The sequence below is a fragment of the Rhamphochromis longiceps genome, linkage group LG11 (genome assembly GCF_057381845.1).
Source record: "Rhamphochromis longiceps isolate RC_006_pf linkage group LG11, R_longiceps_female_GT1.1, whole genome shotgun sequence".
NCBI lineage: Eukaryota > Metazoa > Chordata > Actinopteri > Cichliformes > Cichlidae > Rhamphochromis > Rhamphochromis longiceps.
The window spans coordinates 3,303,936-3,319,192 of record NC_140567.1 but is presented as its reverse complement, the minus strand read 5'-3'; the positions used below and the strand labels follow the sequence as shown (position 1 = coordinate 3,319,192).

The 15,257-nt window shown below is 43.7% G+C and overlaps 1 protein-coding gene across 4 annotated transcripts in view; it reads left to right on the top strand.

The window, feature by feature from the left end:
• The window catches only part of cdk14 (cyclin dependent kinase 14), a 237,020-nt gene that overhangs the window by 115,764 nt on the left and 105,999 nt on the right, over positions 1-15,257 (top strand). For all 4 annotated transcript variants that reach the window (XR_014913714.1, XM_085422048.1, XM_085422049.1 and 1 more), the window contains one exon: positions 13,058-13,178. Coding sequence is in view for 3 of the 4 variants with exons in the window: in XM_085422048.1 (XP_085278174.1) it covers positions 13,058-13,178 (121 nt within the window). In the remaining variant the exon portion in view is untranslated. The remainder of the gene's footprint in view (positions 1-13,057; positions 13,179-15,257) is intronic.

Below are 15,257 nucleotides of genomic sequence, written 5' to 3'. Positions count from 1 at the left end.
AAGCTCTGACCAACCAGGTGCAGAACCTGTGCTGCAGAATGCCGTGGTAGCTGTTTTGGTTCAGGGAGCCTCTCAGTCACCGACCCTGGATCCGGCAAAGCAGCCCCAGACCATCACACATATTTGATGCCACACACTGTGGAACCATCCTTTCGCCTACTCGACGGCATACAAAGATGCGTTATTTTGATTATCATTCATCAGTCCATAATACCTTCTTCGAGTCTTCAGTAGTTTAATGGCGAGTTTGTCCCAGTTCCCGAGGGCCTTGTGATGGTGAAGCAAACTGTACTGACTGACACCTTGACTTTATCCAGAAAAAAGTTGGAACACCTGTAGGAATTAGTAGCACCAGCTTTCAAGGCTCGATCAACCTCCACTGCTGCAGAACTGCTTTAAATGGTTATCCCATTTTGTGTTTCCTGAAAAAGGCCTTTTTGTATGATTCTGAAATATACATTATTTTTCAGTTTTGGATAACCTACCTGGCAGTTCACCACTTACCTTTACACCATGACAAGCTCTTCATTGGACTTGAACAACTTGAATTGCAATAAATAACTGGAAAAATTGGGGTTTTCTTTTGAGAATATATATTTTTCATGGTTAAAAGCGAACACTTTAACATTGGAGTTTATGGAGATTCATTTTAGTTTTTCAGCCTCAAGTGGTGATTAGAGAAATTGCAGTTTTTGGCAAATTTTAACCGATGCAGTTCATTCAGATAAATTGGAACGGTGCCACACTGTGTTTGTATATTGGAATTTTTTATATACACTACGCCCACATTGAGTTTGAAGCTTCAGAGCTCTGAAGTTATAGTAGCAATATATCAATGGGGTCACGTGCTGGCTCACACACAGAACAGCTTCAGACTTGAGAAAACCTTCTGAGGACGGACCTCTAATTATAGGAACAAGTGAAACAGTAGATGAGCGTTGCTCACAGCCCACCTGCTTCACAGCCTCGTGTCCACAGTTGGCCAGAACCCGCTGAGAGACTTTTTCATGTTTGTGCTCAAACACTGAAGCATTGCCATATGCTGCAGGCATCCATGGACACGCTGGACCACTGGTAGCAGTTAGAGATTTATTTACACGTGAAATGATCACCCTCACAGATTTTTTTTCCATGGGAGTTTGGCTGAGTGTGCATTTGGAGTTTTGAACCTGGTTGTGGGGTTGTTGCATGTCCCTGGCTCTTTGAAGACATGGGAACACTGCAGCAGTAGCAGCGTTTGAAAGTGGCCATGTCTGTCTGTCCGTGGATTGTTTTTTGTGATTGATTTTCATCCAGACTGAAAAATATCAGCAACATTTGCACAGATCAGGTTTTAAAGAAATATTTTTCTCAGGCAGTTTTTCCTGAATACTATGCTGACGGTCTGACTTACATAAAGTGTCAAAGAGAAGTAAACAATTACAGTTTGAGTGGAATGTTGGTTCACTAATGGCTACTACTGTAGTTAGTTCAGCAAGAGTAGGGATGGGTATTGATAAGATTTTCACGATTCCGATTCCATTTTCGATTCTGTTTAACGATTCGATTCTTTATCGATTCTTTTTAAAAAAGGAGAACACTAAGGTCGATTAGCTTAGAACTTTGTTTTATATCTTCTCTTTGAATAAGATAGAAATTTAGGAGTAACATGGCCTTACAAACCCAACAGTGAGATCTTAAGAGATCCAGCCTACGGCTCTTCAATGGGGTGGCACAGGGTCCCCAGGAAAAAATACTGTAAATGTAAAATAATGAAATAAATATTCTTCTGTAGCAATAACAAAGTATAACATCAATTATTCTGTAGCAATTACACAAGAATATCCAGTAATGTCCCTGCCTACAATTAAACACATTCACTTACTGAAAATCATCTGCTGTGGCAAACGGGTGCAAGCCTTTGACCACAAACTGAGTCACTGCTCGGTGACATTCGTCTATCCTGGCCTGAAAGGAGACGCTACCGGCAGACTGCAGCGAGAACTGCCAGCATCTGAGCCAGACTCTGTCTCATCATGGTCACTAAATGCACAGTAATGGCAGGTTTGTAATAAGACAGATCGCGCTAACATAATATGCACTGTTAGTTGATTATTTACCTGCCGCATTAACGGGAGAGGACGTGCAAACGTTACCGCTGCTGCTGGGTTGAGATTCATGAGTCCGGAGCGGAATTAAAAACACGACATTCATTTAAGGTCATCGCGTGTTTTGTGAGCAAATGCTTTTGCGTATTCGTAGTGTTTCCTCCCTTAAATGAAATATCTACTTTGCAAGTATTGGAAGTTGCCCTGTTGTCATCCGTTCTCATAAAGTATAACCAAACTTTTGAGCGTTTGAGCCGCTTACGCGCCATGTTTCCTGCCAGGTAAATGACGCTCCGCAACGTGGTGACGTCATTCGGGGCGACTGGAATCGATAAGGGAATCGTTTGCAAAAATGGCAAACGATTCCAAGGAACTGAAACAGTGGGAACCGGTTCTCAACAAGAACCGGGTTTCGATACCCATCCCTAAGCAAGAGTCAAACTCAGACAGACCAACTGATCTGAATTCCAGGGAACGTCACCTGATGGCTCAGCTGATGTCCTGCTCCAAGCCAGTTTGCAATATATTTTCTCCCCAGCACATCCATGTTGTGTAATGCTTCACTTAAAATCTTGTGTCCATTTTCCCTGATTCCCACTCTGATAATTTAGCAGCTCCATGTACACAGAAGGGCGTATATGTGCATGCTGTCAGCTGTGCCACATTTGCACACAGAAGGAAGACGAGGTCCCAGAACACAGTCCTGCCATCCATATCACTTTTTTTTGATTAATGCGTTCCTGACAAAACCAAGATGATACTTGCTAGGCATCAGCAAGTTAGTATCAGGCTTCTAAATATGCTGATGTCTGCATTTACCTTTGCAGCACTGTGGTGCACACTCACTATTCTGGTGAATGGGCCGATGTGCCCAGAGCCAGGCCCTCAGTCAGCCTGTGTTTTACTTTCTGAGTTAATAAAGGATTGTTGACATATCAGCATTATTCAAATGGACTGGATCTTAAATCCAGTCATTCTTAGCTGGATATAAATTATGCAAATGACAGGCAGAACTATGGAAAAGTGTTGTTGAGTTATACTTGAAGCTACCATATAAGATCAACTTCACTCTGAGGTACAACAAAGGTGTGTTGATAGTTAAAGACACAACATTTCATGAACCTGAAATTAAAGGCAAGACAAAGATTACAATCTAAGCAAAGACATCCCACCTCCTCCAGCATCTCCTATGGAGTTATTCCAAGGCCAGATGGGATATTTAATCACCCTGGTGTCTTTGGGTTTGTTTTTTTGGTGGGGGTCTGCTCCAGGGTCTGCTTCCAATGCAATGACCTCCTGATCACTAGTATGCTTTTAGGCAGCTTCCTGTCCGAATTCCTGGCTCAGGGGTACCGCAGAAAGAGTGGCCTGATTTTTTCACATTGCTGCTACTTTGTTGGAGAACCTGTGTTTCTCATTTTTATCTAAATAGAACTTTTGTATATAAAAAGTGTTCAACATGCAAGATCTTCATGCTTTTTCGTTAAACTATAGCCCAGAGAAACGCAGTGCCATCTCCATTCTACAACTCAAGGTCATGAATAGCTTCTTACAAGCCCAGTGTGCTGGGCTGCACTAAACTGAACATTACATTAGTATGTTTTTCTGACTGCTGTGGTAGCTAGCTAATGTCTGCTGATTGTGTGTGTTTATTTTCTGGGGAGTGCTGTGCAGTAACAGCTGCCGAGATAATGACGTGTGAGGAGTGAAGCAATGTGACAATGGAGCTGGAGGAATGTCGCAGGCATCCCGAGCAGACTGTTTGCCTCTCCCCAGTGAGCTGTTCCACCCAGCGCCTCGCCACAGCACCAGGATCAGTGTGTGCGTTTTTGTGTGTTTCACTTGGTCGTGGGTTTTTGAAGGTTGCAGATGGTCCTTTGAAGTCTGATAGATGAATCCAAACGACTGGTGTTTGTGTGCTTTTCAATCCAAACCTGAAACCAAACTGAATTTTTGCATTGGTAATGACCGGACTGGTTTCATGTAGGCAGCTACCATGCAGAGACTCATTACAGTCCACTTTGTGTTGGGAAATGAACTGATATGATGGCAGGTGGTGCAGGCGCACACATGAACATAAAAGAATTAGGGATCTAACAGAGGCACAGAGTTTTCTGTAAAACCATTCGTGATATCAAATCCTTCCAATAAAGTGTATATGTTTAAAGAATTATTAAGTGAAGTACATAAAAGAATGTCATTTTCGGGAGGGTGGATTTCCTAATATGTCCGCTTACCTTATAAAACGTGACTGCAGTGCTGTTCACAGGAGCTCTGCTCTGCTTTCAAGGAGCTGCCTTAGAGCAGCAAGTGAAAGTGGAGCAGTGGTTCTCCAGGATTTCTGGAGGTCTGTCAAAGTATTCCTTTGGATACTGGCTGCTTCTTCCCTCATTATCAGCCCAGTTATTGTATCTGACCACTTCTAGAGGAATCTCCAGCCCATTAAAGTTTAACGTAGGCTCTGTGTGGCATCCTCACATAACTGACAACTTAGCAAAGAGCTAATTTTATCAGCCAATGACAAAAATACATAATTTATTCACATATCTTTAATTGAATCTATAGCAACATAACACAGTTTGACAGGCACAAACTAAAGTTTTTACACCAACAAGGTGATTCCTAAAGGACTACTAGCTGAAAACTTGACATATCTTAGGAAACTGGAAGTGGCAGGCGAAGAGTAACTCAAGGTCATGTCTTTAAGAATTAAGGAAAAAATCCAGCAAAGACCTGACACAAGACCCGAGAGATTCATCTGGCCCTTCGGTAATCCATATAGTCACGAGGTTCAATGAATCCTCATTAGAAATTGTCAGTGTAAAGGTTGTTATCAAGAGGCGTTCTTGAGGAAGGGACACAGGGAGATGAGGTAGGCCAGTTTACACAAGAACTGGAATGAAAATCATTGGCAGCAGGTTGAATCCAGATTTTTAGTTCAAATTGTTATTATGCATGGAAGAAGTCAGGAGGTACAACAGTGAGTGTGTCATGCGTCGCGGCCCGCGTGCACAAAAGGATCCAAACGCAGACTCAAGCGCTAGCAGAAAATGACACTTTATTATAACAACAAAAGGCGACCCGGGAAAACCAAAGGAGCAAAACGAAGAACTAAAAAACCCGGGGAAACAATGACGCGAGGAAGCCGGAATCGGGACCGTGGGAGGCTGCAACAGAAAGGGGAGAAGATTACTAGGGAGCCGGGAAGCGGAGGAAACACATTAAAATTGAGTTAGACCAGTTGGCTTACGATTAGAGCGGGACCGTGGGAGCTCGGGAGGGAAGTCCGTGAGAAGGAAATCCGTGGAGGTAGTGGATGGGCCAGATGATGTACCGGGTGATCCAATTGAGCAGGAGGACGCTGAACGCCGGATCGAAACCTAGACACAAGTAGGCAGATTTAACACAGCTCCAACAAGATATGAATGCAACGCTTTCGCAGGAGTCTAGTTATCACAGAGAGGTGATTAAGAGACTGGCGTGGAGCATCCGTCAGCGGTGGGTTAAGTAGCTCTTCAGGTAATCACCCCGATGGAGAGCAGGTGTGCCGGTGATGGCCCAGCCTGGGGGTGTGGCTACCCGCGCATCACACATTCCACACACAGGACCACGGACCATGACAGAGTGTGTGCCATGGTTTAAGGCTGCAGTTCAACCAGTGGTGTTGGTAGTCTTGTCAAAATTGATGGAACTATGATCATTAAAAAGCACCATCAGATTTTAATGCTCTTTGATATACCATCTGGAAAGTGTTTGACAACTTCAATGATCCCAAACACACGATCAGTGCAGCAAAAGGATACCTGGATAAAAAAGGACACAATGCAATTCTATCATTCGATCGAGCTTCCCAGAGCCTGAACCGCAACCTTGTTGAAGAAGTGTGTCCTGGAGACGTATTCCTGAAGACTACTTAAAGAAATTCCAAGAAAGCTTGTCTAAAAGAGTTCATGCTATGTTAAAGGTACTCTCACCAACTATTGCCTTTATATATTGTACTTCCATGTGTGTTTGCACATGTTTCAATAGTGCTTCAAAGTGCTGCAGAACTGATGTCTAGATATGTGCACTGAGCAGGAGATGCTCTGTATCTCATTGTACATCTGTATAGTGACAATAAAGGCATTTTATTCTATTCTATTCAGTAAATCCTGGCACCTCGTTCCCATTATCCTACCAAAATCTTAACCAATGAGGGTTTGCTCAGACCGCACAGTTCGGTAGCTTGCTGCAAATATACAACACGCAGAAACGGAAGATCATAGTATCTGTCAGATAATTCCTTTAAAAGTGTTTCAAAAGTCTCCACCAACAGTAACAAATTTGCGACATGCAGGTCAGTGACTCTGAAGTTTAGCAGACAGATATCAGGATGCTCAGGATCAGAACTCCATGGTGGAAGTTGGGCATTTTAACACGGAGCCAAGCTTGAAGTGGACACAGGACAAACTGCAGGCCTCTGTTCAAACGACTGTGCGCACTGCATTACAACTACACGGGAGAGAGGAGGCTCTGCTTGTGATGAGAAGCAGGATGACAGCTTTATATGAATGGGTTCAGAGTAGGTTAAACATTCATTGAGTAGACCTGTGTTATATGTGTGTCTGCAGTCTGACGGCAGGATGTCTACATTTAAATTAGCAACAAACGCTGCATTTTGTTGTGTTTGTCTTTTCCTCAGTGGAATTATCTCTGCCAGTATTTGAAGTAGCTGCTGGCAGCATGTCGTAAATCTTTTAATCTGCTGAATTTTAAAGGAGTTGGAGGAGGAGAAGCAGGCGGAAGCTACAAACCGCCTTTAAAATTCAAGTGAACTTCAAAAGGTGAAACAGTGGGCTGATTACCCCCCGGGGACAGAGACTATTTTAATCCTTCCCTGGCTTGCTTGTTTATTCTGTTTTCTCTCCCAGTTTCCAGCCCAGCTCTTCTACCATATGTTTGATGACCCCTAGTGTTGTGTGAGATAGTGATGTATAATTCACCGCTGACCTTCATCCAGGTCACCGCCTGGACAGGCTAGCAGGTCAGCTGTGGCATGACTGAAGATGAAGGTGGCTGAAGGTCCATGTGCGTATGTGTGTTTGATATCCCAGGTCAGGGCTCTGAAGTGCTCCACTGCAATGAGATTCATGGGGTTTTAAAGGGGAAGGTCAGGTGTTGCTCAAGATGTCAGAACAGTCCGAAAACAGCAACCGAACTGCTTTAGATTGTGGGATATCGCTCTGTCACAAAGGAAGATTCTTCATATACACTGTGGTCACGATCAAGAGATCTAAAATGTATCTGCAGACACATAGATGACTGTGAGGCTGTTAACATTGTAAAAATCACTATTGAATTATTGCCCATGCAAGTGAGTGAGCAAGTGATGAAACATTCTGGTCGCCTCCAAAGTGTCTGTGGGTGGAAAACTGCACCGAATTCTGTTAGTGAGAAGTGAGACGGAGGAGGAACAGCTGATTAGGATCTTGCTCATTACACAATCTCGTTGCTGGGATTGAATTAAGTTTATTTGGTGTATTCTGCCTAATTGATCATTGCGCTTGAGTCGTGATGATGTTGCAAAGCTGAAAATCAGTGTGCGAGTCCGTGGGGGAGCTAGAATAAAATCATTTGTGTGAAAACAAACTAATGATGGTAAATCGAGGTGTTGAATCCTGTCCTGATTCAAGCAAAGAGCAGCTCCAGACAGCACAGCGACATATAATCACTATGTGGATAGTGGAAGGCGATACGTGGCATGTTTGCTCATCTGCAGGAGGTCGTTTCTCTGGTGCTTAGCGATGCTTTGCTGCCATTCCACGTCTCGCTGCACAATCCACACAGAGAGGGGTTTGGTTAACGCAACTTTCTCACCCGCAAGACATCAGGGAAAAGTCGCTCACCTCCTCCTACACGATTGAAAAAGACTTCTACCTAGGGCTGGGCCATATTATACCGTTCACGGTAATACCGGTATAATGTTAGGCAACGATAGGAAAATGAAATATCGCGATAGAATGGGAGTAAAACGCGCATGCGCAGTGCCTTTGTTTTCATACGCACATGGCCGATTGTTGAGTGAAACAGATGAACCAGAATTGGTTTGTAAAAATGGTGCAACTTCCGTGATGTGGAACTGGTTTGGTGTTTGTCCGTCAGATACACAACAAAGCACATTTTTTTGCAGAACATGCAAGCGGCCGTTGTTATTGTCGTATTTGTCGGACTAAGATGCTCTTAAATCTGGGAGTAATCTGGGTCCTAAACTCTGTATTCTTCAGGTCAAACAACACTGCAGCATCACTTAGAGTTAAAAACTGTCTAAATTCTTTCATCTTTAATAAAACGATCAGCATTGCTGCTTTACGAGGTGTAACTATAAAGTTTAACTTCCAGGCATCCATGAAAACAAAAGTTATTACATTTAACGGAGTTAGAAGTTAGCAGGAAGCTAGCGGAAGTTAGCTCGCTAGTTTCGCTAGTTACCTAAGCATGATATAGCATGTTCTGACTGAGAGATTTCTGAAAAAAATCAAACGTACACCTCTGCTATCACTTGCAACATAAATGAAGACAGGAAACTAAACAGCAGTGACGTTTGTAGGGTTACTGAAGTTGGGCTAGTTGGTATATAATGATGTGCTACGTGATCGCTAGCGACACAGCTATGTTAGCATAACATAAACAGTGAAGCTGGAGGACGAACACTAACACTTTTCCACTTATAAAAGTTAACGTGAAGGTTCTTCATGGTTAGAGACAAATGCAATCGCATGGCAGGATACTGTAAACGGACCAAACTTCAGTCAGGAGAACAACTGAGATAATCCATCCACTATACGAGGTTAGTCATTAATATACTGCAACAACATGGGAATAGAGCAGCTGCCAGAGAATTCAACATTAATGAATCAATGGTACAGAAGTGGAGGAAGCAAGAAGAATGAGTTTAATAAAGTTTGATTTATCTGACTGCTTTGTTTCGCTTAATGTGCCTTATAATCCCGTGCACCTTATGGTCCGAAAAATGCGTACTGCACACTGCAGTTTAATGTTGCAAAGCACCTCTTTTTAACTTCAGTGGATATTATATATGGTTATGCTCAGGACATGTCAGCCCATTTCTAGTGGAAATGCCTTTGGTTAAACTTTCAGCAAGGAATTTGCATTTGTACTGTTACATTTTTATAAAGCTTTAATGTACATAAAAACCAGCTTCTTGTTTAAGTGAATATAAATGGAAGGTTGTCTTTTTGCGCTAGTAATGTTGTGGAGTTGTATTTTGTCTCGCATCAATTATATCGTCGGTTATATCGTTATCGCAAATTTTCAAATATATATCGTGATAAATATTTTTGGCCATATCGCCCTGCTCTACTTCTACCTGATTTAAACTCAGTCCATGTTCCAGTTGCCTGCTTCCCGTTGGTATGTGGTTAGTATAGGCTAGCCTGGAGACCCTGACTGGATGCATAGCCTGGTCAGGCCAAAGACAGTAGTGTTATCACTACACCATTCAGCTACACTACTCCCATACCCAGAGCTACCCAGTGCCTCCCAGACGAGGTCACACAGTGGGAGGTGAAACACAGGCAAAGCAGCATATCTGACCATCAGAAGCCAGCCAGGCTTGAAACATGTTTGTTTGTAAAGTTGGGCATTTAAACAGTCCACTCATGTCTGTAGCCAGCCTCAGGTGGCCATAAGAAGAACTGCAGTTTTGTGATAGCTTCATTAATCTATAAGAACAGAAGGTGCCCTGCAAGAAAACAGCTGTCACAGATCAAAGTTTCCCAATAATGCTGACAAAGCTTCTGTACAGCTGCAGCTGCATTACTTAACCCATACAGAACCAGCACCGGGTTTACCCCATGTTGTTTTGTTTCAGATTGATGACAGGCATGCTGGGAACTGTAGGAAACCAAACAGTTGGGTTTTCTTTTGTTCCTGCTCCGCGTTACAAACAGGTCATCCTCCTACTACTGCACCTTCTCTTACGATGAGTAGATATTATCTCGATTCACGCCTCCACGACGCCGCCCCCCACGTACACACATACGCAGGATTCCTGCAGTGGATATGATAGCCTCTCAGTGTGAGCAGCCCGATGCTGTCTATCCTGTGTTAGATCAGTGTGTGGAAATTATAGAGCTTGGCCACGATGAATGTCAGCTGAAACTCCTTTCTCCTGTGGGTGTTCTGACACAAGGAAATGTTAAATACCCCCCTTCCTGCTCTCATTTACTCGCCCCTCTGCCCCGCTTCCTCCCACACACAGGGGACTAACAGCAGGGCAGGAAGTCCTTTATTTTACTAAGCTAAATGCTTTAATTAAGCTCTCAGACCACTTGGGATGAGACAAAGAGGTAATGCCATCAGCCTCATTAAAGCTCACTGCATCTGCACTCTAGCATTAGCCGCCATGTGAGGACTGGGTTTGTGTCGCTGCATAGATAAATGTTAGAAAGGGACCTTTGACCTAAACTGGAGAAGCTTGCGCATCTATTCCTAAATCCCCTTTTTTAAAATGTAGTACTTTTCATGTTTAACCATAGCCTGGTGCCAAACGTACACGATCATGTGTGATTCACAGGACAAAAGAGTTCATATGACTGATATTCATGTTTCTTGGTGAAACGTCAAAGGTCGTCCATCATAATTTCTATTTGAAAAGGCAATCTGGGGTTTGTCACAGCTGAATGTACAGAAGTCAGAGTAGAGACAGGTCTGACAAGAGGAGCTGTTTGTATGATGGCTTCAGTGAGTCTACAGGAAGCAAAGGGAAGTGGAAGCTCACAAGATTTTAATGAGGCAATGTTTCAGCCTTCAAGATCTTCATTAGGGCTGTGTGGAGTCTTTCATAAACTGTTTATGCTGAGTCTGAGTCTGCAGAGGGTCCCGGTGATGTGGAAGACATCATGCCTCGTCCCTGTACCAAAGACGCCTCGTCCCAGTGGCCCCCAGGATTACAGGCCCGTGGCACTGACCTCCCACATCATGAAGACCCTGGAAAGGCTCATCCTGGACCAGCTGCGACCCATAGTAAGACCACATCTGGATCCCCTTCAGTTCGCTTATCAGCCTCGTCTCGGAACAGAGGACGCCATCATCTACCTGCTCAATCGTGTCTACACCCATCTGGACCAGCCGGCGAGCACTGTGAGGGTCATGTTTTTTGACTTTTCCAGTGCTTTCAACACCATCAGGCCGACCCTCCTGGGTGATAAGTTAGCAGCGATGCAGGTGGATGCTTCTCTGGTGTCCTGGATTGTTGATTACCTGACAGGAAGACCACAATATGTACGTCTCCCACAGTGTGTGTCTGACAAGGTGATTAGCAACACAGGGGCACCACAGGGGACTGTCCTCTCCCCCTTCCTCTTCACCCTCTACACCACAGACTTCAGCCACTGCACAGAGACCTGCCATCTTCAGAAGTTTTCTGATGACTCTGCGGTGGTTGGATGCATCAGCAGGGATGATGAGACAGAGTACCGGGCTGTGGTCGACTCCTTTGTCACGTGGTGTGAGCAGAATCATCTGCAGCTCAACGTGGCAAAGACCAAGGAACTGATCGTGGACTTCAGGAAGACCAGGAAACACTTGACCCCTGTTTCAATCCAGGGGGTCAGTGTTGACATTGTGGAGGACTATAAATACCTTGGAGTACACATTGACAATAAACTGGACTGGGCTAAAAACACCACAGCACTTTACAGGAAGGGCCAGAGTCGTCTCTATTTTTTGAGGCGACTGAGGTCCTTCAACATCTGCCAGAAAATGCTGAGGATTTTCTATGAGTCTGTGGTGGCCAGTGCGATCCTCTATGCTGTTGCATGCTGGGGGAGCAGGCTGAGGGTCGCAGATGCCAACAGACTTAATAAACTGATCCGTAAGGCCAGCAATGTTGTGGGGATGGAGCTGGACTCCCTCAAGGTGGTGTCGGAGAGGCGGATGCTGTCCAAGATAAAGACAATGTTGGATAACACCTCCCACCCACTCCATGACATGTTGGTCAGTCACAGGAGCTCGTTCAGTGAGAGACTGAGATTACCGAAAAGCACCACTGAACGACACAGGAAATCATTCCTGCCTGTGGCCATCTCCCTGTACAACGCATCCACTTAACACACTGTTTGCTGCTACAACTACACATGTTTCTTTTCCAAATATTTATTTATAAGTGACTTATGTATGTATGTATGTATATATATGTATATATTGTACTATTCTTAGTTAGCGTATTGTCTGTCTTGTCTTAATGTTGGTTTAAAATGGAGCACTGTAACAAAAAATAATTTCCCCCAGGGATCAATAAAGTATTCTGATTCTGATTCTGATTCTGATTAAACATTAATGATCTACAATTAAGTTCTTCTCTCTAAAATATTGCCTCAACATTTGTTGGTAAAAAATGGTCCTGTGGGTTTTGTGACGGCGCTTTAGTGATCGATTGGATGTCTGGTGCATCCTGATCAGTGTCCTATATCAATCTTGACTTGGACTTTGAGGGTTTGGAGGCTCTTTGTCAAGTTCCTGAGCAGTTGTTTCATTTGGATGGGGCACGGTGTCCTGTTTGACTGTGGACCAGTAAGTCCATCAAGGAATGAAAAAAAGCCACTGCTTGTAATTAATGTAGTGATATTCATCTGCACATTCAGGTCCAACGTACTACTGGTGGTGTAAAATTCCTCTTATTACTTCCTGTTTACCAAATTGTTGTCCTATGGTCACATGTTGAAAACTCATTCTCTAATCTTTCATTTTCTTACTTCTCTTGTTTAAGTTGGTTTGATGACGATCTTTCTCCACACAGGACCTTGAAATCTTGACTTTTATTGCAAACTCTATATCTTCCTGTCTGTATAACACATGTCAGCAGCTGCAGGGAGTGTGACTGCTGGCTCCAGCTGTATGCTTTGTTTTGCTGAAGGTCACTCAATGATAATGCTTTCTCAGACTGACTTGTTTTGTTGCTTCCCCCCCAGGCCTGGCCAGGGCCAAGTCGGTCCCCAGCCATACCTACTCCAACGAGGTGGTGACCCTGTGGTACCGGCCTCCAGATGTCCTGCTGGGATCCACAGACTACTCCACCTGCCTGGACATGTGGTGGGTACTCCTAACATCTAACCCCGTGTGTGTAATTTATCCGTGATTTATTCACATAGAAACCTTCAAGATATAGATCAGGGAACCCAATTCATGAAGCAGACAAAAACCAATTAAAACACTCTTACTGGTGGCTTATCCTAACCCAAGGCCATGCTCCCTTCAGTGCAGTTTTGTTTTCATGACTCCCCAGCATCCACACTCCCAGTTTGGATCAGTTGCTGGTGAGACACACACATTTACTTTATACACTGACAGAACTGCTGCAGATGTGAATGTGAAGCAACTGAAATGTAATAATCGAACTCTTCATGTCTCGAGCCTGAGCAGACTCGCTATCCCACAGTGAGAAAAACTGTAGCAGGGCTGAAATATTTTCTGCAGCAGTTTTTTTTCTCGACTTTCTCTTCAGTCTTTGTTAAAGATGGTTTGAACTGCCTTGTTTAACTAAGGTACAGAATGTCAGCACGTTTGATGGTAGCTACCAGTTTGTAATTTGTCAGTTACTTTTTAAAGACGTCCGTCCTTTTGGATGTGAAATATGAATCAAATGCAAAACTGACATAAACTTGCATCAATGGTTGCTGTGGTTTCAAGAACCAAGTCCAGTTATTCTTCTTTCATTTAAATCGACTTTTTCTATCGTTGTAATGAGCAGAACCATTTTGGGCCAGACTGTAAACGTCTTTATTTTGTTGCTGATGACACATTTGGCTTCGTTTTTCAGCCCCAGAGACTGCTGCTTTGAAAAAACTCAGATGATACAGGCCCTTCAATGTACAGTTGACATTTGCATTTTTTCTTTAGGGAAAAGGCTTTGTTTTACTTTTACTTATGCCCTAGATTATAACACCTACTCTCACAAAAGCCCAACTGCTTCTCAGAGTTACCAGCAAGTATAAGTCAGCTTAGCATCATTAATGTTATTTTAATGGGTTATTTTTGAGGAATATGACAACATTTCTGTACATAATGTCTGCACTCGGTTTTAGGGGTGAAAAAGCATGTTGCATGTTGGAATGTGAGGAATAAGAGAGCTGTAGGCTGTCCCATTGTGGACCTGGTCTTAGGTGAGCCACGGTGACCCCCTCTGTCTGGACACACAGTCAGCAGGGAAATCCCAAGAACCCTGTTTTGCAGCGTCCAATTAAAGAGCAGCCAGAGTGTAGGGGTCCGAAAGATAGCGCGCTAGTGTGTCAGTTTCAAGGGCGTTTGAAGGTGGGCAAATCCACTGGGTCTTCTATTCCAATGAGACTCACTCTGTGCCACGCTCGCATACACTCACCTCCGGTCACTTAGAAAGCAGTCATCCGTGAAGAACCACTCCTTGAAGGACCAAAAGGTTGTCCAGATCTGTCTTCCTGCCAGAAGAAGCATCCATCATGAGTTGCTGTAGCTGAGAGGCTGTGAGGAGTGAGGATGTGATGAAGAGCGGGCGAGGAATGGCTCTATTGTTACCTTCCTTAGCTCCTAAGCACTTCACAGAGCAGCAGTTCTCTCTGTCTCTCTTTCACACACACACACACACACACACACATGCATGGACCTGTCAATCAGAGTCGACGAATGGATCAGTCAACTGTGACCGTGGTTTAGTTATCTCATGGTGCACTACAAGCCAGCTCCATCTGAGAGGACAAGGCTGCTCGTGATGTTTGTTTATCCGTTTATCTTAAAAAACACAGAAATCTTCCAGTGTTTGAAAGTAAAGCAAAGTATTGATACACTATAGTTTAATATCCTGGAATGTTTCCAATGTTTCCACCTGAACATTTCAGATACAGAGTCTTCTTGATAAGTAAGCTCATCATCGTTTGCAGTGACATGTGTTTGGCCAAGGCTCCAGTTCCCAGTGTGTTAAATGATTGTAGTCCCCTGTGCTTTCCTAATTAGCTGTGAAAGAGTTTGAGGCTATGATGCAAAGGAGCATGCTTAATTGCAACTTGCTTTCACAATTTCCACTCAGGCTGCAAAATACTTTATGGCCTTAATAAACTTGTAGATGTAGTTGTGGATAGAGACGTGCACCCTGTGCACATGTCAAGCCAAAGAGCCAGTTGCATTTCCACAGCACCTGCT